This window comes from Diabrotica virgifera, chromosome 8 (assembly GCF_917563875.1).
Source record: "Diabrotica virgifera virgifera chromosome 8, PGI_DIABVI_V3a".
NCBI classification, from domain to species: domain Eukaryota; kingdom Metazoa; phylum Arthropoda; class Insecta; order Coleoptera; family Chrysomelidae; genus Diabrotica; species Diabrotica virgifera.
Genome location: NC_065450.1, coordinates 41,609,672 through 41,632,670, shown reverse-complemented (window position 1 = coordinate 41,632,670; position 22,999 = coordinate 41,609,672). Strand labels below are relative to the sequence as shown.

Here is a 22,999-nt window from a genome sequence, read left to right as displayed (position 1 = left end):
ATATTTAATCAAATGTATACGTTTTAATACTAATTGCATCGAAAAATAATGAAGATAAAATAGAAAAATAAAAAAGAGAGTGAAAAATAATTAAAAACCAATTACTTCTCTTCATTTTTAAATTTACCGATTTCCGGGAAATCATAGGAGGCGGGAAAATAGAGCTCTAACTGTAAAAGATACAGAATCGATTGTTATGTCACAGGTACTATTTCTGCGATTATATGGCACTTCCGGTTAGAACTTTTTAACCGAAAATTATATAAGAACCAAAAGTATCTCTACATTTATTCTCATCTTGCTAAGGTACGTCAAATAATATATCGCTTTAAAACGGTAGGTACTTCCGGTTGCAACTCTAAAACCGGAAGTCCGATGTCAAATGTCTGATCTTTGCCACCATCCCTGGGTTATAAGCTTTCATTCGACACCTCATTTGTCATTCTATCTGTATTAGTAACGGAGGAGTTATATTCACGGATGGACGGACAGACAGTCATGAAACCGGAAGTATATATTTGTTCTCGTCTTGCTAAGACGCATCGAATAATATATCGCTTGTACTATTCCGGTGACTTTAAAACAGTACTTCCGGTTGCAACTCTAAAACCGGAAGTCCTATGTCAAATTTCTCACCTTTAGTACCATCCTTGAAATATAAGCTTTCATTCGACACCTCACTTGTCATTCTACCTGGTATAATGAACAAGAATCTACAGGTCGAGCAAGTCTCGTAAATTTCACGATTGCGAGCCACGCTTCACGCAACCGTGTTTGCGTACTTGTGTTTCGAGTTGCGTGGTCGTGCGGAGTTATATTTACCAATTCGCGCAATCGTACTTGAGACGCTGTGTCAGGTGAGGTGTTTGAAAATTTGTGTAACTTGATTGCTTGATTCTGTGGTGTGAAGGTGGTTAAACTTTTGTTTTATTTTTTTTGTTTTGTGTTTTTTGAAGATAACACAGAAAATACAAGAGGGCAGCATACTTTGCAAAACAACTGTTACAATTTGAAATCAACAATTTGTTAAGTTGTTGTCTTGCAGGTAAAAAAAGTGACTTTTTAAAAAAATTATATCTTGGAAACTAAAAATTATTTTTATTTATAATTGAAACATGTAAAAGTATAGTACTCTCAAAAAAATTTTAGCCAAAAATATTCATTTTTGTAGAGTTGACTGCAATTTTTCGACAACAGCCCTTTTTTGCAGTGAGCAGCATAACAAGTCCAGTCTCATCTGAAATCAAAGTTTCTTGTAGTTTATACCTCTGGCTAGTGAATGAACAAAGGATTTTTTATTAGATGAGGTCATTTTTGTTTTATAAAAAAAACTACTTTAAAAATGAGAAAAATTGGGGTCAAAAATGTGTTTAAACTTATGTAAAATCTTCAAATTTCATTTTTTTTAATTCCTTCGTTCATATTCTAGCCAGAGGTATAAACTACAAGAAACTTTTTGATTTCAGATGAGACTGGACTTAATTATGCTGCCAACGCAAAAAAACTTAAACTCTACAAAAAATATTTTTGGCTGAAACTTTTTTTGAGACTACCTTAAGTACTATACTTTTACATGTTCCAATTATAAATAAAAATAAATTTTAGTTTTCGAGATATAATTTTTTTAAAAAGTCACTTTTTTACCCACAAGACCTATGTAACCCCTTAAAAAAATGTTTGGAAGAATATGTTTGATGGCCAAGATGCATACATATATTTAGAAGGAAAGTTCCTGATTTCTGTAGTATAATACATAATACCGAAGAGGAAGTAGCCCTAAGCACCGGACTCCACTTGCGATTTGTAGTTGTGAAGATTGAACACATTCTTTCAAATAGAAGTCAATCCATGATTATTTAGTCACAAATGGATTGACTTGTATTTGAAACAATGTGTTCAATCTTCCTGATTACAAATCGCAAGTGGAGTGCGGCGGTAATAACACCAAAATATTCCATAGAAGGTACACAGACATTGAAAAATTCCTGGAATATCCCCGAAAACATGTTCCCTGAACATCCCAGGAAAATCCTGTGTCAGCATTTTAAACATTACCTGAATGTCTTATTGGAACATTCCATGAATGTCCACGAATGTTCTCTGGACATTCAAAATATATTTTGTAGACATTCCCTGGATATACCAGAAATATAGTGATGAGCGCTCTAATAACCGGCAAAATAGCACAAAAGATGTATTAAGTAGTGAGATAAAAAGACATGAAACTAGTCGAGCTGGGAAATTTAGCGATATTAACTTATACATTTAGATTGTATTGATTTTGTACCACCTTCAGATGTATCAGACGAGTTTGGAAACTACCACTGTCACAGTGACAGTTTTAGTTGACATACTCCTCCGATATGTGTAAAGGTGGGATCAATATAACGTAAATTTAAAGGTTAATTTCGCTAAATTTCCCAGCTCGACTAGTTTCATTTCTTTTTATCTCACAACTAAATATGTTGCCCATATTTTGCCGGTTATTAGGGCACTCATCACTGTACATCCTTGCTGATGTGACAATACCTCCTATCTGTTTTTTCATGAGTTTTGTATGAGAGATGGAAAAACATGTTTTAAGGTCACCTCCTGTGTTCATATGTAAGTTTTGACTTGTTTTGTAGTTCATAGGTAGTTTAATTTACTACAAAACAAGTCAAAAAATATCATATGAAAACAGGAGGTGACCCTAAGACAAGTTTTTAGTCTCTCTTACAAAACTCATGAAAAAACAGATAGGATGTATTATTACATCACTGACGATATGTGGCCATACCAAATAATACATCCTTGATAAATATAAACATTTTTATTGAACAAAATCTTTTCATACATTTTTTTAATGCAATTTACTGATATTCCTAAATATTTCAAAAAATGTGTCACATTTGCTTTGTAAACCTTTCTTTTGCCTTTCGTAGCCACATATTCCGTTTCCTTCCTGGTTTTTTGTAGACCACTTCTCTCAGCTGATTCTAAAAAAAATAAAATAAATGGTAATTTTTCTATCCTTTACAATTAACAATCAGAAGAAATATTATTTACAGATATGCATAATAATAATAGGTTTGTTCTAGCATCAGTTTGAAACCATCAGCGAATAGTGGATCAGCGCGAGTAGAGGGGATCGCACTGGTGACTGTATCATGTTCTTTTACTGACCAACTGTTTGCTGATGGTTTTTGACTAGTTTGACTGTTTGCTAGAACAAACCTAATAATAATGAATATTTTGTATTTTGACAATGACATCTGATGTGGAAGTCAAAACATTAATAAAATTATTTTTTCAAGTTAACTTTCACATGCGCGTCTTAAAATTGTACTTTTAATACTTATATCATAAATAACTATTAAAACTATCTTAAGAGGAAACAGTATCGATCAACAGGTAGTGAAAATGTGTTCCAAGATTGCGGCTGTAATTTTGAATATTTTTTCGAGATATTTGGCACACATATTCGTAATATAATAAAGAATGGCGGTACAGAGCCCAATTTGAAAAATATATTAATATGTGGAAATTACTCTTTAATTAAATACAATATAAAAAAACGAGCTTGTACCGCCATTAAGAAGAACAAAAAAATACACTTTCTTCAAATACAACTTTTTTATCCGATTTTGTGTTATTTTGGAACTACTAAAATTCTTTATTTCATTAGTAGTTCCAAAATTACACAAAATCTAGGCATCGGATAAAAAAGTTTATTTGAAGAAAGTGTATTTTTTTGTTCTTCTTAATGGCGGTACAGGCTCGTTTTTTAAATATTGTATAATTACAGAGTAATTTCCACATATTAATATATTTTTCAAATTGGGCTCTGTACCGCCATTCTTTATTATTTTACGAATAAGTGTGCCAAATGCCTTGAAAAAATATTCAAAATTACAGTGACAATCTTGGAACACGTTTTGGCTACCTGTTTATCGCTACTGTATTACCTTAAAACATTGTAATTTGCTAAACCAGTATATTTTACTCTACTACTACTCTACTAGCTACCTCATTTTCCACTGTTTCTAAAGACTTGTTTACATGGGTAGAGTTTTGAGGAGAGTAGAGTAGCAGTAGTACTCTACCAAAAATGGCTTGATACCATTCACATGAGGAGAGTACAAGTATAGTACTGATGCTAGTATAGTGAAACCGATTTTTGTATTTTTAAACACTCTTGATTATAAGTGCACCTTAAATTCTTAATTTTTTGCTTAAGCTCGTTTACTCCAAAGCCCCCTTTGCCATTCTTTCGACGATTTCATCCTCCGCAGCTTGCTGCAAACTTTTATTTCTGTAGTATACACTACCTAAATTCCCTAAACACTGGTATTCGCCGTATTATAGCTCTACAAGTTTTAAAGTTTCATCTTCGGTGAACTTCATTTTCACTATTTACACAAAACACAATTCCAGCCAGAATGACAGCGCCCCCATGTACTCTCCTACCTACTCTATTCTGCCATAATTGAGCGTGTTCCATGGGTAGAGTGTGCAGCCGAGTAGACATTTTGGCAGTAGTGGTGGTCATAGAGTAGTTACTTTGCCATAGGTTGCTAGTCACTCTACTTTAACTCCAACTATACACTCTACCAGCTATTCTACTGTGCTGAGCATTTTTACAGGTAGAGTTACTCTACTCTATCAAGTACTTGCATCATTACTCTACCCGTGTAAACAAGTCTTAAATCTACTGAATGAAAATCTACTTAATCTTAATCTACTCTTAATGAAAAATGTCTAAAATCATTTACCCACCTAGTATTATTGTAGAATTTAAGACAGTCCAGTGCCTTATAAATAATTTCAATATGAATATTTTTTCCTTTAATTCTCCTTTGATACCACTCCATTTTAGATTTTCTGGAACTTATTTCATTGTGTTAATAGCCCATATTTATTGAAGGAACCCAATCTGGAGATTGTTATTATCGATTAAGTTGGCTGGTTTTCCTATAAGATTAAAATGTTAACATCTTCAAAAATCGTTACTGTTGTAATTGTAACTTACCAGATATAAAATGATTACAGCAGACAGGACAGGAAAATTTTCATTTCGCTAGTAAAACCTGTACATTGTATTGCATTTAACCATTGTTGTCTCTCAGATACCTTATTTAGTTCAGTTTAAAAGTGAACTTTATCTTGACTTTATCACAATTACTTTGCATTTCACACTTCAAAACACAACACCAATGAAGCATATTATCTTTCTAAATTAATACTTCCAGAGAAAATGTTAAATTAATCTTTGTACAACACAAAATTACAAAGAAATACAACTAAAATTATCTAAAACTCATTAAGAACAGATAGAATAAGATTTATCTTTTACACCCAGACCCAGTAGCCATATTGACATATTGATTTAATTTTGACAGCATTATGAATCAGTAGAAACGATTTAAATTTGGTAAATATAACTCCGCACGACCACGCAACTCGAAACACAAGTACGCAAACACGGTTGCGTGAAGCGTGGCTCGCAATCGTGAAATTTACGAGACTTGCTCGACCTGTAGATTCTTGTGTATAACAACGGAAGAGTTGTCTACGGACGGACGTACGGACAGACATACGTAAATAATTCAACGTTTTCACATTTTTTCAAAATTGGGTGAAAACAACATGCATATTTTATTTAAACTACTGCATATGCGCATATTTCATACGTTTTTATTAGCATACTTGACGTTATTTATATTGGTTTCCTTATATCCCAGCGGAATAAAATAAGAGAAGTTTGACGTTATTTATATTGGTTTCCTTATATCGCCAGCGATTACTCTGTGAGTGACGTCATGCGCTTGGCAGACGAAAACTCGTTTTTAGGAACATCCGGGCCTGAGGGGATTCCCAGCCCCGGCTACTTAGATTTTTGGGGATTTTATCTAAACTCGCGTGATTCCCCGGCCGACCAAAGCGAAAAGGCATTTCATGAGCGGAGCGGCAAGTAGGTGTTTGGCCTTCAAGAACAATAATGTTTGGGATGCAAAAATATACTAGGTGAAAAACAATACACATACATCTTTTTTAGTCCATGTGGTGAGACCGCTCCCGTCTGAAAATTATTTCTAATTCGGTTTCTCTGCGGATTCATATTCAAAAATGTCCCCTTTGCCGAATTTTTGGGCAGAAATTGTTTAAACAATTTTTTTAAACAAATACATAAGATCACCTTTTATTGCTCCAAAAAGTATATTTTTAGGTTTTTTGGGTCATTCTAAACAAGAAAGATATCTTGTGATTTTTCTCAAAAATTGACAGTTTTCGAGTTATAGGCGATTTAAAATCTAAAAAATGAGAAAATACGCATTTTCGAGGCTTAAAAACTCATATTTAAATTAGTATTTTTAAGGGTGCCAATAACTTGGATTAAAGTTTAAACATTCCTTTTCAAGATTCCGAAGAGTGATCGGGTCTAACTTCAATTTAGACCGTAGTTTTTTAATTGCTAATTATGCGTGTCCATCCGTTTTTTGCCAGTGCGGCACACACTCGTTTCAAAAATTTCCTATTTTCGTCAGAAAATATTTTTTCTAGATTCTTTGGGCCATTCTAAATAAAATAAGTTTCTTGACATTTTGCTCAAAAGTTACTAGTTTTAAAGTTATAAGCGATTTAAAATGCGAAAATGTGTTTTTTTTGTCATTGAAAATATCAATTTTTGAAATCACAAGATACCTTTCTTGTTTAGAATGACCCAATAAACCTAAAAATATATTTTTTGGAGCAATAAAAGGTGATCTTATGTATTTGTTTAAACAATTTCTGCCCAAAAATTCCGTTCGGCACCCTTCAGATTTGTTTAAAGGGGACATTTTTGAATATGAATTCGCAGAGAAACCGAATTAGAAATGTTTTTCAGACGGGAGCGGTCTCACCACATGGACTATTTTAAACTATAATAATTTGACCCATATCTAGTTTTTATTTTATTTCGGTTTTTGTAAATATAGAAAATTCTCGCCGAGAATTTTCTGGTCAAGAATATTCTCTTCTTACATCACTACCTATATTTGAAGAATACAAGGGAAAAACGATCCAAGTCACATTATACCTGAATTTAAGTTATAAATTATTTCTTATAGTTTTGTGTCTGTCCTTTTACCCTAGGCACTTCAACTTAAAGAGCGTGGGCACAAAATTTTGTTTCAATGTTTTTATGCATTAATAAGTATGCAAAAACTAATAAGTATTTTTGAAAAATTTAAACGCAGAATGAAAGAGTACTTCATTACCGAGGGTAGAGAGTCCCTTAAAACTTTTATAATATTTATTTTAATAAGTTACAGGGGCAAAAAAAATTGAGTGTGATTTTTAATTTCAAATATCTCATTCAATAAAAACTTTTTGTTTATTCTAAGAGATTTCCCAATCTCAGTAATGATGTAATCTTTCATTCTGCATTTAAAACTTTCAAAAATATTTATTAGTTTTTCTAGGATTCGAAAAAAATGAACACCATGCTCTAATATGGATTATTGACGAATTTCTTAGAAGACGCAGGTGTATAGTTAAGATCAATGAAACATATTCCCATTCATTTTCAGTGCAACAAGGAGTTCCACAAGGTTCACCACTCTCTCCTCTATTGTATAATCTCTATTGCAGTGACATATGCGACAATAGACTAACCAATACCAATTTGCTACAATTTGCTGATGACACTGCAGTGATATCATATGGAAAAAATTTAATAAAGACAATGGACTTATTGCAGAGGCAGGTGGATGACACAATATCTTGGATGAATAAATGGAGATTAACAATAAATCCTTCTAAAACAAAACTAATAATATTTAACCATAGAATCCAAGATCACTCACCTACTATAAACATATGCGACAATATTATTACACCCTCCCAAACTGTTAAGTATTTGGGAATAGAAATAGATAACAAATTGAAGTTCAACCACCACACAGCAGTTATAAAAAGGAAAATTATAACTAGAGCAAAACACTTCAGAAGTTTAACATACAAGAATGAGGGAATTACGATTGAAACAGCAGCCAATATTTATAAAATGATTTGCAGGCCCATGCTGGAGTATGGTTCTGCAATTTTCTATAATTCTAAAGGTCCTGCCAAAAATAATATAAAAGTGGCTGAAACAACTAGCCTTCGACAAATTACTAGAATGCGTCATCCTGATAATCCACTTCATAATCCATCAAACAGAATGCTGTACGATGAAACTGGAATTGAACCTATTAATGAGAGACTCAATAAGCTGTTTAAATATCTCTTTATTAATGACAATAACAAAAATTTGATTGAGCCCCACATTGTGAAGATACCAGAGGACAGTGCCCGTAGATGTCCAGGAAGAACTCTTTTTGAAGAAATCTGCTACACATCAAGACAATAAACAACTCTATTTAAATCATCATCTGTGTTGTAACTAATTGTCAGTGATATTGTGATTACCGACACATACAAATATTTTTTTTTAATTATTGTATTGCATTAATATTAACAAAAAACATATACTGTATTAAGAGGATCGGTACGTATTTTCGGCTGCAATGCTATTCAAATGGGGATTCATTTTTTTCGAATCCTGAGAAAACTAATAAGTATTTTTGAAAAATTTAAACGCAGAATGAAAGATTACGTTATTAGCGAGGGCCGAAAGTCCGTGAGAACTTCTATAATGTTTATTTTAATAAGTTACAGGGGTGAAAAAACTAAGAGAAAATTTAGTGTGATTTTTAATTTCAAATATCTCATTCAAAATAAACTTTTTATTTATTCTAAGGGACTTTCGGCCCTCGGTAATAATTTAGTCTTTCATTCTGCGTTTAAATTTTTCAAAAATATTGTTTGGTTTTTTCAGGATTTGAAAAAAATGAACACAATGCCGTGGTAATATTTTCCAAATCTGTCTTTGTCTTACAACGCACTCAACCGAACATAGAGTTAAATATTAGCATAGAGAGAGTGTCATTCAGAGCGAAGTGACGACACCATCTTTTTTATTTGGATTAGTGCTGTTTCACTCTTACGCATAGTAAAGCTGCTACAGTTATCCTCCTCCTCCGTGCCTATATTCACACTGAATGTCATTATAGATTCTCGATACAATGTGTTAGAAGGAGATGCAGCAAACCAGTCCCCTGAGATCTTGTCGTCAGGAAGCGCGGAAGGTAGGCTCCCTCTATGTTAATATATACCTCTATGCAACCGAATATAATATTGTCAGCATTATATTGTCAGTCAGACACTGACAATCAGTGACAATTTTAAATATTTGACATTGCATCGGGAATATTTTGAGAAATTGATTAAATATTATTGATATATAGTGTATTTGATAAATAATTGATTTAAGACGTGAACTTAATAAAAAGTTATTTATTGTGTATTATTTGTGGAAGATCCAAGCAGAGAATACATCAGATATTCTCCTTTTCATGAACATTTTTCAGTGCGTCACAAATTATAGAAAAAAAGGTAAGTCCGTGATAATACACATTTATGACATTTATTCTAACGTGACATTTTTGTTAAATCTGACAGTTGTCAAATTTTATTTTCAATTTGGAATAAAACCAAATCAATTGTGTCTATTGCATTTATAAAATGGTATTTTCTTTCATTTGTATAGTCTTATAAATTGTACAGATTATATTGATAATATTATTATTTTATTTAATAAATAATTATTTTTTGATTATGGCGCCATCTATCGACAACTAGAATAATCACAGAACTAGAATAATTACCAAAGTATTCAAAGACGTGCCTTTTTTTCTGTCACATACAATTTAATGCGTTAGAGAGAAATCGAAAAACTGTGACGCACTGAAAGATGATCATGAGAAAAAGAATATATCCTGTGATCCAAGTATTTTGTTGTTAGAGATGTTCAAAATTGTAAGCGTTCCAAAATAACAACATATTATTAAAAAATCACTTTAACACTTTTCCTCTTTTCTCGATTGATTATTAGTTTTTGTTGTACAAATAAATTATTACAATCACTGAAAACATAGTTAGTGAAAAAATTATCACATTTATTAACTGAATTAATAATTTGCAATTATAAAAATAACAGTTATCCAAGAACATTCAAAAGCCATCTCTTTAAATTAATTATGACATTTTCAAGTAGAATGACATTCTAGTAATGTTTACATATCCACACCAGTGTGAATTTTACTACACATAATTTGCCGTGTAAAGACAGAAAAAGTAGGGATACACGTAAAATATTTGCGAATTATGTACCCATAGCCTTAATGTATATTAATTGTGTAAATTGGCTGAAAGACTTCGGTCGATGGCCTTTTGGTACATTGTATCAATAAAGTATCTCTCTCTCTCTCTCTCTGAACACCATGTCCGTGGTGATATTTTGCAAATCAAACATTCGCTACCTTTGTCACACAACACACTCAGTCAAACAAAATGTGGTGACAATACCAGTGCCGGATTAACCTTTAGGCAAAGTAGGCAGTTGCCTAGGGGCCTCGGCCCCAAAGGGGGCCTTGCAGGGCCCAAAACGAAAAAATAGTAATTAGAATTAAATAAAAACTATAAATCATATTATGTTGAAAAATATCGCGCAATACCATAAAGGTGAAAGTATAAAACTGCAATACAATAGGTACATACTAAGAAAAAAAGCCAGTGTACCACAAATACCTAAGTACAAAGGATCCACAAGATCTCCGGAAATATAGAGAGAAGAACAGAGAAGTTAGGGCTATTACAATAAAAGAAAAAAATGAATGATGAAAAAGGTCATGTAAAAGTATAGAACAGAACATAGGAGGAACAAGAAGCTCAGAAGCCTGGAAAATTGTGAAATCATTACAAACCAACACAAAAGACAAAAATTTTTATACAATACATACCTACAGGACGATGAGAACCACTATAAAATTCTACTGATAGAACAAAGACCAGAATTCAGAATTGGTCGAGACGAACAAAAAACGATGATCACGTAGAAAGAAAAATAGTCATAACAGACAAAGAGATTAAACAAGCAATAAATTCCATAAAGAATAGTAAAGCTGGAGGACCAGGAGGAATTGTGGCGGAGCTAATCAAATACGGAACAGAGAAATGCAAAATGATATGCCGAATCATGGGAAGAGCAATAAACGGAGAGGACATTCCTAAACAATCGCAGGAAGCCTACATAACATCCATACATAAAAAAGGAAATGAAAAGAATGCGAAAACTACAGGGGAATAAGTGTCATCGCTATCATGGGAAGACTGTATGGCAGGATCCTCAGCCTCAGGAACAAAATAGAGAAAAGTATAGAAGGTAAAATCGGTGAAGAGCAAGCAGGATTCACAGCAAGGAAATTATGTCTAGATCATATCTATACAATACAAGGGACAACAGAGAAGAAAAGAGCTAAGAACAGATCTACTGGGTAATGAGAAAGTGGATGAGTTGGCCAAAGATGCAATAAAAAAAGGTGAGATACTAACTCACATCTTATCGACAGATGCAATAAATGACGTCAAAGTTAGAATAAATAAAATATGGAAAAAAGAATGGAAAACTATTACAAGCATGTCAAAAAATTTATATTTTTCTTTACATCAAGAACTTCCTCCGCCACCTGAATACATATTTAAATATAACCTGCCAAAGCAAGATATTTCTACTATCGTCAGATTAAAAACTCGACACGGGAAATATGATTCACATCTGCACAAATTAGGAATAATTAATTCATCAGTCTGTTTTTGTGATAATGTTTCGATTAGAGATTTAAACCATATTTTCTTGGAATGCAAAATTAACGAGAGATATATAAATCAATTATATTACAATTTACGACAAACACAAGTTCATTTTCCAATTAGTATAGAATAGCTACTAAGTTGTCATAAAATGGAAATATTTAAATTACTCATAGTCGAGGAAATGAAGCATTTTGGCTCGCAATTTTTTCGTCCAGCATGGATTAACTTGAAATTTTTACAGAAGGTAGGGAATAGTCCAAGGATAATTTTCTATATCATGCCGCTGTACGCTAAAACCTTGGGGGTGGTTGCCACCCCATCTCGGGGGCGGGAATTTTTTATTACATTTTAACTATGTAAATCGATGTAAAAAGTAATTATAAGAAAAAAATGTTATTTACATTTTCTCCGTAAAACTTATATCTTTCGAGTTATTCGCGCTTGAAAGTAACAGTTTTTCGATGAAAAAATCGACTTTTTTAGAGGGTTTTTTGAGAATACCTCGAAAAATATGGATATAATCAAAAAAACTGCAGATATCAAAATTGTATCTTTTAGTAACACAAACCAAATTATTTTTCTGTAATATCGCTAAGACCAATACAAACCGAGATACGGCATGTTAAAAGTTAGCTTTTTTCGTCAAATGCATAATTTGAAATATTCAAAGTAAAATAACGGAAAAACTTTGCATTTTTCGAAGAAAACTTAAATCATCTTTTTTCAAGTATACAGTTAGCCTTTAAAAAAATAATAATAAAAAGTTTCTAGTCTGAAAAGTAAGCGACTTATGATCAAAAAAAAGTCGGTACCTGCTTTTCTCTATGCAAAAAATCAGTGAAAACAACCCCCTAACTACCCTCCTGATTAAAAATTGGTCTTCAACTTTCTGTAATTCCTTTTATATTTGTATTATCAATACACCCAAGAAGTTGAACTTATTTAAAGGGCCTAATTTTAGAATAATTGGAGTTTAAAGAAAAATTAATTTTTTGGAATTTCCCATTTTTCACCTTTTACTTCAAAATATCTCCGAAAATACTGGAGATACGAACAAAATGATAGATTACTAAATTGTAGCTTCTTTAATAGCTAAAATTACCTTGTGCATAGATTGTCATTACAGTGAACAGTTAGCGAGATATAGCTGTTTAAAACCTCTATTTACGAGCTAACACCCCCTTATTCGAGCCTTTTAAACCCACCCTAATTAAAAACTGAGGGATCTTATGGAATTTAGCTCACAGTCTTATAACTCTTCAAAAATCCTACAAAGTCATTTTTGAAAAAACTTTTCACCGCCAAAAATGAAGGAGCTATGTTTATAAAACTATTTTTTTTTTCGAAAAATTCGGATAGTCCGCTTATGGATAATTTTCAATGTATGTATAATACCACAGAACCGGTTCGTATACTGGAAGATGACTAAAAAACTATTTGTATTTGTATTTGTACATATTTGTAAATTCGTATTTTTGTGTAAATAAATGTTTTTGTAATTCTTTAATTCTACTTTTTTTTCTGTATAGACCTCTTAAAATATCTACTTATAAAAACTATAATGTTATTAAGGGTGGTTTTTGAGGGTTGAAATATTATGATATTATATCCTAAAGTATAAAACAATCATTATTTAACCAATTAAAACCAAATTTTACCCATATTAAAGTTTACAATGTTTTTATATAATTTTTGAAAATAAGGGGTTGTTTACACCCCTAAAAATAATCAACGTCCTTAAGCATGATATAGAATATGAAGTACAGTGTGAGATGATCCTAATCCCAAATTTTTATGTAAATTGATGCAAACCGAAATTATTCTATTAGGATAAGTAAATTTTTTATATATAGCTCCAACAAGGGTGGTTTTAAGGGTTGAAATATTATGATAGTATATCTTAAAGCATACAACATTCATTATGTAACCAATAAGAATGAAATGTTGACAATATTAAAGTTTAAAATGTTATTTTATAATTTTTTACAACTAGGGGTAGTTTTCACCCTTACAAAACCAAAAGCGTACAACGGCTCAATATAGAAAATGAACTAGAGGGTGTAATAAGCCTATTCCCAAATTTTTGTACAAATCTATGCTGGACGAAAAAATTGCGAGGTTTTGCCATTTTTTCAGCTTCATTTCCTCGACTATCATAAACTACTTGAAAGAAACAAATATAATCATTTAAGTGAAATACGTATAAATATAACAAAACTAATAAATTGAGGTAAAAATAAAATAAAAATCTGTGGCTAACGGACTCGCATCCAAGCCATTTTTTCACACACATACACACACATAAGAACAGATATGTACACATGGCGTTTGTAGACCTTAGGAAGACATACGGCACCATACCAAGGAAAGAACTTCTATACAAAGCAATCACAAAAATAGGGATACCAGCTAACCTAAGAGAAGCAATCAAGAACATATACAGGGGAAATGAAATATATATAAAAATCGGAAACAAGATAGTTGCCAACTTCAAAACAACAAAAGGGATGCAGGGATGCCCAACCTCACCAACTCTATTCAAAATATTTTTAGAACATCACTAACAACTTGGAAGTCAAAACGTAGGGGTATCGGAATACCGATAAGGGACTTAAATTTATTCTAGTTCAAATAAAAAGGACCACGCAACACTCCTTACGGAAAAGTGGTCCCGATCAAATTTGATGAAAGTTTGGTCAATGATACTTCTTGATGTGTAGATTAAAAAAGTCCATGGCACCTGGGTCTGAATAACTACTATTCTCGAGTTACAGCCTTCTGAAGTTATTGGATTCGAGTGCTCAGTTTATGTTAGTGCACTAATTTACAGCAAGTGAACGAAAATATTTATTATTAGAAGAAGAGAAACTCATGTTCTTCATACATACTTGCGTGTTGTATATGAATTCTTGGTCAAAAATAGTTGGATTGTATTTTAGTCTTCAGAAAACCTCCGAAAAGTCCTCAGAAAACTAAAGAAGTGCGGTATAAAATGTGCTGCTAGATCGATATAAGCCTTATCATGTTTTCATGAATGCTTCTCAGTTATGGAATACCAGCAAAACTGCAATTCCGCCTTATCTTTAGAAAACTACTGAACAGTGGCGGATCTAATCTAGGGGGATGGGGGTAATTCCACTCGTAACATGTTCCAGAATAATTAAAGAAAAAATTGTTGAAACAAAAATATACATTAGCTGACATGAAACTTGTGCCGCATATCAGATATAAGACAGGTAGAGAACATGGACTTGATTTCAATACAAAAAAAAAACAAAATACCTGGTAGTCTGTAAATGGTAAATATTAATTACAATCTATGGAAAAATCGGGTTTCAATCATCTTCGACTATTTGTACGTTAACATTTTGCTGATTTCGGTTGGTTAGATGCATCATATGTCGTGTTAACTTACGACCTATCAGGATACTTAACATTGGGTTGATGTCCTGCAAAGCCTAAAAACCATAACACACTGGTGATATGAGCACAAGTACCTACGGTTCTCGCACAAGATTGACAGGTACAGTAGTACCCGTTAATCGGTTCTTCTGCAGGCTCATCTTCATCATTATCTTCATCAACCGTATAGGAAATGAATACTTGGTGTTTTGTAGCTTGCCGAAACCTAGAAAATATTCTAACTCTTATGAATCCCGGTTCATCCATATTCCCATCAATTTGAAACTCTTCGTCATTTTCTCTTATTATTTTATCTTGTATGTAAGATGGTGTCAGTTTAATTTGATATATCCCAATCGTAAGGTCTCTTAGGTTAGTCTAAGTGGAAAACAGGAAAGTTAGCAAAATCATGATTATGAAGCCTTCTCCATTGACCATTTCTTCTAATCAGATTATCAGTCTCAACTCTAGCTTGTACAACATTGGGAATTAGTAACCTCTGTAATAACTGTTCAGCTGCTTCAGCTGTAGCACCTTGCATGCGGATCGGTGGATGATTGATGATACTTATTTAATAGTGCACCAGCAATACAGTAAAAATCATTTAGTTTTTTTTGCATGGTGCATGTTTATAGGATTGGCAAAGAATTTAAAGATAGAGCGTAAATGACCATTTCTTCCTTCTACAATCCATCGATTTTTCGTAATAATGCGTGAGTTATTAGCATCTTCAGTTGAAAGTTGCTTTTGTCCACGTTGCAAAAGGGCTGGCATCTTATGTTTGATACCTAGTAATTGTAAAAATGGTATAAAATCTCGATATGCTCTGTCTACCAGTAGTATGTTTCCATTTTGGAACCAATCTCTTAAATAATTTCCATCTCTGTTAAATTCATGTTGAAGAATGTTGGCATCGTCATGGCTCCATCTCGTTCATTTTCGTTAAATAAAGTTTTTTCATTAATTCTGGAACATGTTACCGGTGGAATTACCCCTATCCCCCTTAGATCCGCCACTGTTCAGTAGTTTTCTAAAGATAAGGCGAAACTGCAGTTTTGCTGGTATTGCATAACTCAGAAGCATTCATGAAAACATGATAATGCTTATATCGATCTAGCAGCACATTTTATACTGCACTTCTTTAGTTTTCTGAGGACTTTTCGGAGGTTTTCTAAAGACTAAAATACGATCCAACTATTTTTGGCCATGAATTCATATACAACACGCAAGTATGTATGAAGAACATGAGTTTTTCTTCTTCTATTAATAAATATTTTCGTTCACTTGACCGTAAATTAGTGCACTTAACGTAAACCAAGCACTCGAATCCAATAACTTCAGAAGGCTGTAACTCGAGAATAGTAGTTATTCAGACCCAGGTGCCATGGACTTTTTTAATCAACACATCAACACGTATCATTGACCAAACTTTCATCAAATTTGACCGGGACCATTTTTCCATAAGGAGTGTTGCGTGGTCCTTTATCGATCTCTACACATTGTGTTTCGCAGACGAGCAAGTGGTGATGGTTCAAGATGAGGAAGATATCAGTTACATGGTAAGAAAACTAAAAGAGGAATACAAAGAGCTGGGCCTGGAAATAAATATGAAGAAAACATAATACTTAGCAATATCGGAAGAAGACCTCAAAAATTTTGGAAATAGATGAACACGTATAAAAAAAAGGAAGGAAGACTTTTAAATATTTGGATTGAATTTTATAATGTCGGAAAATGGAACAATTACTCCATGGTGTAATCTGGAATAAAAACATCAAAGAATAAACAAAAAATGATATACCAAACAATAGCAAGCAGTATCAGGACCTATTCAGCAGAAATTTGGGCCATAAACAAAAAAAAAACAAAAGAGCATTCTGGCGACCGAAATGGAATGCTGTGGTCTGGCCAGAAGAGACATAATGTCAAATGAATAGATAAGGAGAAGAATGAAAGTGGAAAAAATGTCCTGCTGTATAATATAGAAGAGATAAGACTAAAATGGTACGGCCATGTTCGTATAAAGTACATGGATAAACAAAAAACAAGGTTGCAGAACGGAGCCCAAGAGGAACAAGAAGGAGAGCACGATCTGGAAAATCATGGAAGAATGAAGTTGACGAAGCCATGTCAAAGAAATGATTGGAAGACAGAGACTGGGAAGATCGTAAAAAATGGTTGTTCTGGCTGACGGAAAGGAAACGGCACTAGCTGTAGACAACCCTTGATTATTCCTTTGGGTTATTTCTACAAGCCACACGTTTTACAAAATTAAACTAAAATTTAGGAAGTTTAGGTCTATAAAATATATAATATGCATCTAAGGAATACCGCTCGGTGATGGAGGGGTTATCCGAGGTTCTGGAGGGAGAAGGCTGAGGTTTGTTAAGGGGCCTCATAGCTTGGGCTGATTAGGGCCTCAAGATTCTTAATCCGGGACTGGACAATACAGTGACAAACAAGGCTACTATGACAAGGAATATTTTGAGTTGTTTATTAAAATAATATTGATACGTGTTTTTGATAAATAATTGATTTCAGACGTGAAATTAATAAAAAGTTATTTATTGTTTATTACTTATGGAAGATCCAAGCACAGAATACACCAGGGTATATTCTGTGATACAAGTATTTTGTTGTTAAAGATGTACCAAATTTATCTAAGCTTTCCATATTAACAACATATTAAAAAACAATTTAACACGTTTCTCGAATATTAGTTTTTATTGTATAGTATATAAATTATTGTAATCACTGAATGCATAATGAAAAAATAATCCTAACTGAATTGATAATTTAAGCGATTATACCTTAGAATATAAAAAAACAGGAAGGAGTCTTTCATATATCAACAACACCTTAAATTTCTAGCGGAACCGGCCATCTTGAACGTCTGTGGATGACTCATAAGTTTTTGACAACGAGGTAGAAGGTGTTTGTGTATTGGATCAGCTGTGTGCATAGGCGTACCATCTGGTAAAGCTCCTGTATATGCAATCAATTAACTGAAGTTATTAGTATAATAAAATGTTAGTTAACTGACTTTTCAACAAAATATTATATTAATACGTATTTTCTCTTGATCTGTAGCTGTTTGTTTAACATCAAATTTCTTTTCTTCCCTCTTTCAAAGGTACGTCACTGGAGATAGAAAGCAAATCTGACAGCTGATCGCCATTTGCAACCTCCTTCCTGGTTCGTAGTCATTTCGCATTGTACTCCTTCCTGATTTATTTTATATTCTAAGGATTATACAAGTAACAGTTATCCAAAAACATTAAAAAACTGAATGAAATAGCCATCTCTATGTTTATGATGACAATGTCATTGTCAACTAATGTTTAACCTATTAACTGCCAGCAACGTGCCTCTCGCGTTTTGACACACTTTGTTTATGTGTCGGCAACGCAATGTTTATGGGTCTAAAATTTGGCTGGCATTTGGAGAATAACCTCTTGTTGTGGGTGGCAGTTAAAAGGTTAAATCTCTATACCAGTGAGAAATCTTCGTAATTTGCCATGTAAAGAAAGAAAAAGTAAAGATAGCTGTACAATATTTGTGCCTACGCTCTTCATAAATAATCGATCTAGGTCACTAACAATGTTGAATAAAAATAAGTATTGTATGGAAAAGTAATTGAACTCTGTGCATTCTATGAAAAACCGATCAAGGCCCCAATAACTCACAAGCAGGTTCTGATGTTTGTTAGATTTGTAAAACAGATTTTGTAGTTAGTGTTATGTCGCTACATATGCTCTGCTAATATGAGTGATGTTAGTGTTGGTATTTTCTCTCCAAAATCTTGTGGTCACATTAACGATGCAGCTAAGAAAATAAGGAACCACACTTATGAACTTGGTTAATCATGTAACTGTAAAAAAATTCAAGAGTTTTGACATATTTACTGAAACTTGACTTACAAAGTAAGGCTTTCTGACAAAAAAGAACTGCAGTTTAAGGAGATGAAATAATGTCAAGCAGCTTTTATTAATTTACATGGAATTACAAATTAAAGACTATTCACCTTTAAGAAATATCTCAAAGATAAAGGAGATCTATGTCATGATAAAAGCATTAAAGGGATAAAAGGACAAACCATCCTCACAATGTTATTCAAGAAATTTTGGGCAAAATCCATAGTCAGATCTCCAGCTTTACAGTGCGAAAGCCACATTAGAATCTAAAAAATACTAGAGAGTATATCTTTCAGAAACACTAGTAATTATGAGTACCTATCTCAAAACTATTTAAATATGACTTAGATGGCTTTTCCCCTATACTCTTCATTTAAATTAACAATAGACTACTGGAATATTCTATACTCTATACAATTCCATAAATACCTCAATGTTTTTCCATTTACTGTAGTCTACCATGATAAATTATACCGGTTATTAATTTTATTACACTAAATTATAATGTGGTTTAAAAACGACAAACTTCACTTGATGTAAAATTTAGTTAACAAAATCTTAGCGTCAACTTAATCCTTTTTTTATTCTGTTATTTTCTTATCTTGAACTAAATTCTAAATTGCAAAATAAAATCGGAAATCGGAATTTGCATTTCTGCCATGTGTCATAGAATCTTTTGTCAGTTGTCAGATATCACTTATCACTGGTTGTCATCCATAGATAATCTATAGGTTTGTTCCAACATGAACTTTTGGACGGTCCAGAAACCGTCACGAAACTACTTGTACCGTTTGTTGTGCGCATGTTCGTAATTGTATCGCCCAGTTATCGTCCCATGACGGTAATCATATATTTGTCATTTTTGTTGGTGACAGCTTGTGTGCTTTTAGTCGATCAAAAGGCTCAAAAACTTTAAAGAATTAAATCCTAGTGCGCAAGTCAGTCCAACCAGCACATTATGCATTTGCCCGATTACTGAAATGATCATCACGAAACCGTCACCGAAAGATCACAATTCTTGTTGGTACAGTGGGAAGGACGATCCGATGACGATCATATTTTTGTTGGAACGGATTTTGTTTACTGCGCAGAAGCGTTACCGTTTCGTGAAGGCCCCGTCTCACCATCAAATAATTGACAGTTATTTGATCAAACTTGACAGTCAAACTTGACTAGTGACACGAACTATACATACTAACTGTCACTTTGTGTCACTAACTGTCAAGTTTGATCAAATAACTGTCAATTATTTGATGGTGAGACGGGGCCTTGACGGTTCTCGGTCGTGTTGGAACAAACCTTATGTTGTCATCACGGTTCTTAACATTACTACGGTTGCCTAAGGCCCGGTCTTTTCACCTCCGAATAAATATTTATTAGGAAGTTTATCCGGCAGATTACATGTAAATCTGTCAAATAAACCTCCGAATAACGTTTATTCGGAGGTGAAAAGACCGGGCCTAAATCGACCAACCAATGAACATTAAGGGTGAGATTACGTCACGAGAGTTTACTGTCATTTGAATCCTAATATGATTTTTTTCGAATCCTGAGAAAACCAAGTATTTTAGAAAAATTTAAACGCAGGATGCAAGATTACATTATTACCGAGGGCGGAAAGCCCCTTAGAATAAACAAGCAGATTCTATTGAATGAAATATTTCAAATTAAATATCAAGGCCGCGTCCCACCATCAAATAATTTGATCAAACTGGTTCATGCCCCGCGCACTCTAATAAAAAACATGTAATCGTATTTATTTTCCTTCCATTTTGTCAGAGGCGCTGATGTCTGCATTGTGATTGGTGGAACATGACTTTTGACAAATCCTGCGCTATCTGTGAATGTGTGCTCAGTGTTCGTGTTCGTTCGTTCGTTGTCGTTCAGTTATTTTATATGGTCGGTTATGTGATGTGTTTGTGTCACCATAAAAAGCTGATATTCAGTCGTGTTTTTTGATATTTTGTAATCGAGTACCTTTTTAAAGGTAAGTTTTTCTGATTGTAAGGTAGAGATTTTCTGATTGTAGGTACTGTTTATCCAACAGTTTTAAAATACACACTTTATTTCGCGTTTTGTTGTTAGATCTAATGGCTCTGTTCAGCTGTTGTGTGCAGACACGGTGAAAAAGTTCAACAAGTAAACATTTATTTAATCCAAATTAAATACTCATATTTCTATGTAAAATGTCACATTATTTTATAAATAAATAAGTAAGAAACAAAAGTTGTTTGTGTTTTACCTTTATTGTCCACTTGAATAAAATATTGGAAGTACCGTATGGAGGCTATGTACCTAGCATGGAGGCTAGATTATGGCACCCTTCCTATCCAATCAACAACAAGAACGTTTAAAATTTCACACCTATCATGTCAAAGCTACAGACCACTTATGTGGAGGCCAGATTTGTAGTATCCTTCCATTTAACCAGGTGCTGAGATGGCGCTGAAATACGTGACATGTTTTTTAAAGAGTAACATCGCATTCTACCAAATCATACAACACTTTTTTCTATGAACTGGTTTGAGTAAACTGAAAGTGACAAGAAAGTAACAGTTAGTGACGTCACATCCTGAGTGTTCATTGTGGATAATAATGAAAAATTTTAATTTTAAATAAAGTACAAACAAGTTACTATTAATTCAAATTGTTTATTCTCACTCATTTATTTAATAGCTAATTAAATTCATTTATTTAAGTCAAAAATATATTTTTTTTGCATTTTTAAAATACAAAATAACTGCATACACATAAAATTCCCTACCTAGAAGGTCTTGTCTATGGAGACCTGTAAGAAGGAGTGGAAACGCAATGCATCGTTTGTGGGCTAACTTTTCAACCTCTAATTCAACTTTCAGCAATCGCCGCTAGAGGCGCAAGTGTTCGAATAGGTGCTACAAATACATTAGCTCTTATGGACTTTTTAATATTTAACTCATTTTATTTTTGTTTTTAGCGTAATTAGACATTAATTTATTGGTGGATTGTAGCTGAATATGTTTTATGCCAAAAATAAATTATTTTAACCTTATAACATATCGACGTGTGGTAAAAAGTGTATTCTTTATATACCATTGTAGATGGAGATGTGACATCAAATTTAAATTTGTCATTACTTTAATATGTAGGACAGCTTATTTTGAAGCGGAAATATTTTGTCACATTATCTAACTGCCACATTTATATACCAATGGTATTTCAACTGCAAATTAATTTTTTAATATCTTTGTAACTGATATCAAAAAGTTTGTTAGTTGAAAAAATTGACTTAACTGTACGTAATTGTTTTTAAAAAGTTATTTAAATAATTTGAAGTATATTGATCAATTTTTTTTAATTATTCTTTTTATCAAAATTTAAACTGCTTTTTTTTGAATACTTCATTTATCTATATTCTGAAAGCTTACCTATCAGATGTTTAAATTTAGTTAATAAAAATATATGTCTATAACCTACGCAGACGATAGTCTGACTTTTATAAAATTAATGTTAATTTTTGTGAAATATTTTGTCTCAAAAAATGCATTGTTTCGACAGAAAAACTTTCAAGATCGTCCTACTATTATCACTATAATTTTCAGGTTAAAATAAAAACCAATAATAGGCACAAATTTTATTTACACCGAAGGAAATAACATACAAACGAATAGGTTTAATCCACGAACGTTATAAATAACATAAAGACAAATCTTTATAAAAAGTCTTTATTAACTTCGTTAAGTTCCCTTTTGAATTTTTTATCGGAACGATAACTCGATATAAATCCCGGTACGAAGCAAGTTCTTTTAGTGTAAGCTTTCTTGGCACTCATATTTAAATAATATTAACCACCAAAACCAATAATCTTATATTAACTACGAATAATTAATTATTTTCGAAATTTTCACATTCACTCCAATGCAAAAGTAGCATCTATTTCTACGCCACCGCCGCCCTAGCGAGAAACCAAGCAAACAGGCAAAATT

At 32.8% G+C, this 22,999-nt stretch overlaps 1 protein-coding gene and 2 long non-coding RNA genes across 3 annotated transcripts in view; 1 reads left to right on the top strand and 2 right to left on the bottom strand.

The window, feature by feature from the left end:
* The window catches only part of LOC126889543 (hsp90 co-chaperone Cdc37), a 66,187-nt gene extending 46,477 nt beyond the window's left edge, over positions 1-19,710 (bottom strand). Inside the window, exon 1 of the mRNA XM_050657895.1 lies at positions 19,464-19,710. Coding sequence (XP_050513852.1) covers positions 19,464-19,496 — 33 coding nt within the window. The 5' untranslated portion in view covers positions 19,497-19,710. The remainder of the gene's footprint in view (positions 1-19,463) is intronic.
* On the bottom strand, positions 2,692-6,673 carry LOC126889544 (uncharacterized). The gene is made up of 3 exons (XR_007700077.1): positions 5,012-6,673; positions 4,759-4,953; positions 2,692-2,978 (listed from the first exon to the last, which is right to left on the bottom strand). It is a non-coding gene; the product is annotated as an uncharacterized LOC126889544 (long non-coding RNA).
* Positions 19,711-20,751: 1,041 nt separating the features above from the next.
* Positions 20,752-21,260, top strand: LOC126889542 (uncharacterized). The gene is made up of 2 exons (XR_007700076.1): positions 20,752-21,021; positions 21,120-21,260. It is a non-coding gene; the product is annotated as an uncharacterized LOC126889542 (long non-coding RNA).
* The last annotated feature ends 1,739 nt before the right edge of the window (positions 21,261-22,999 follow it).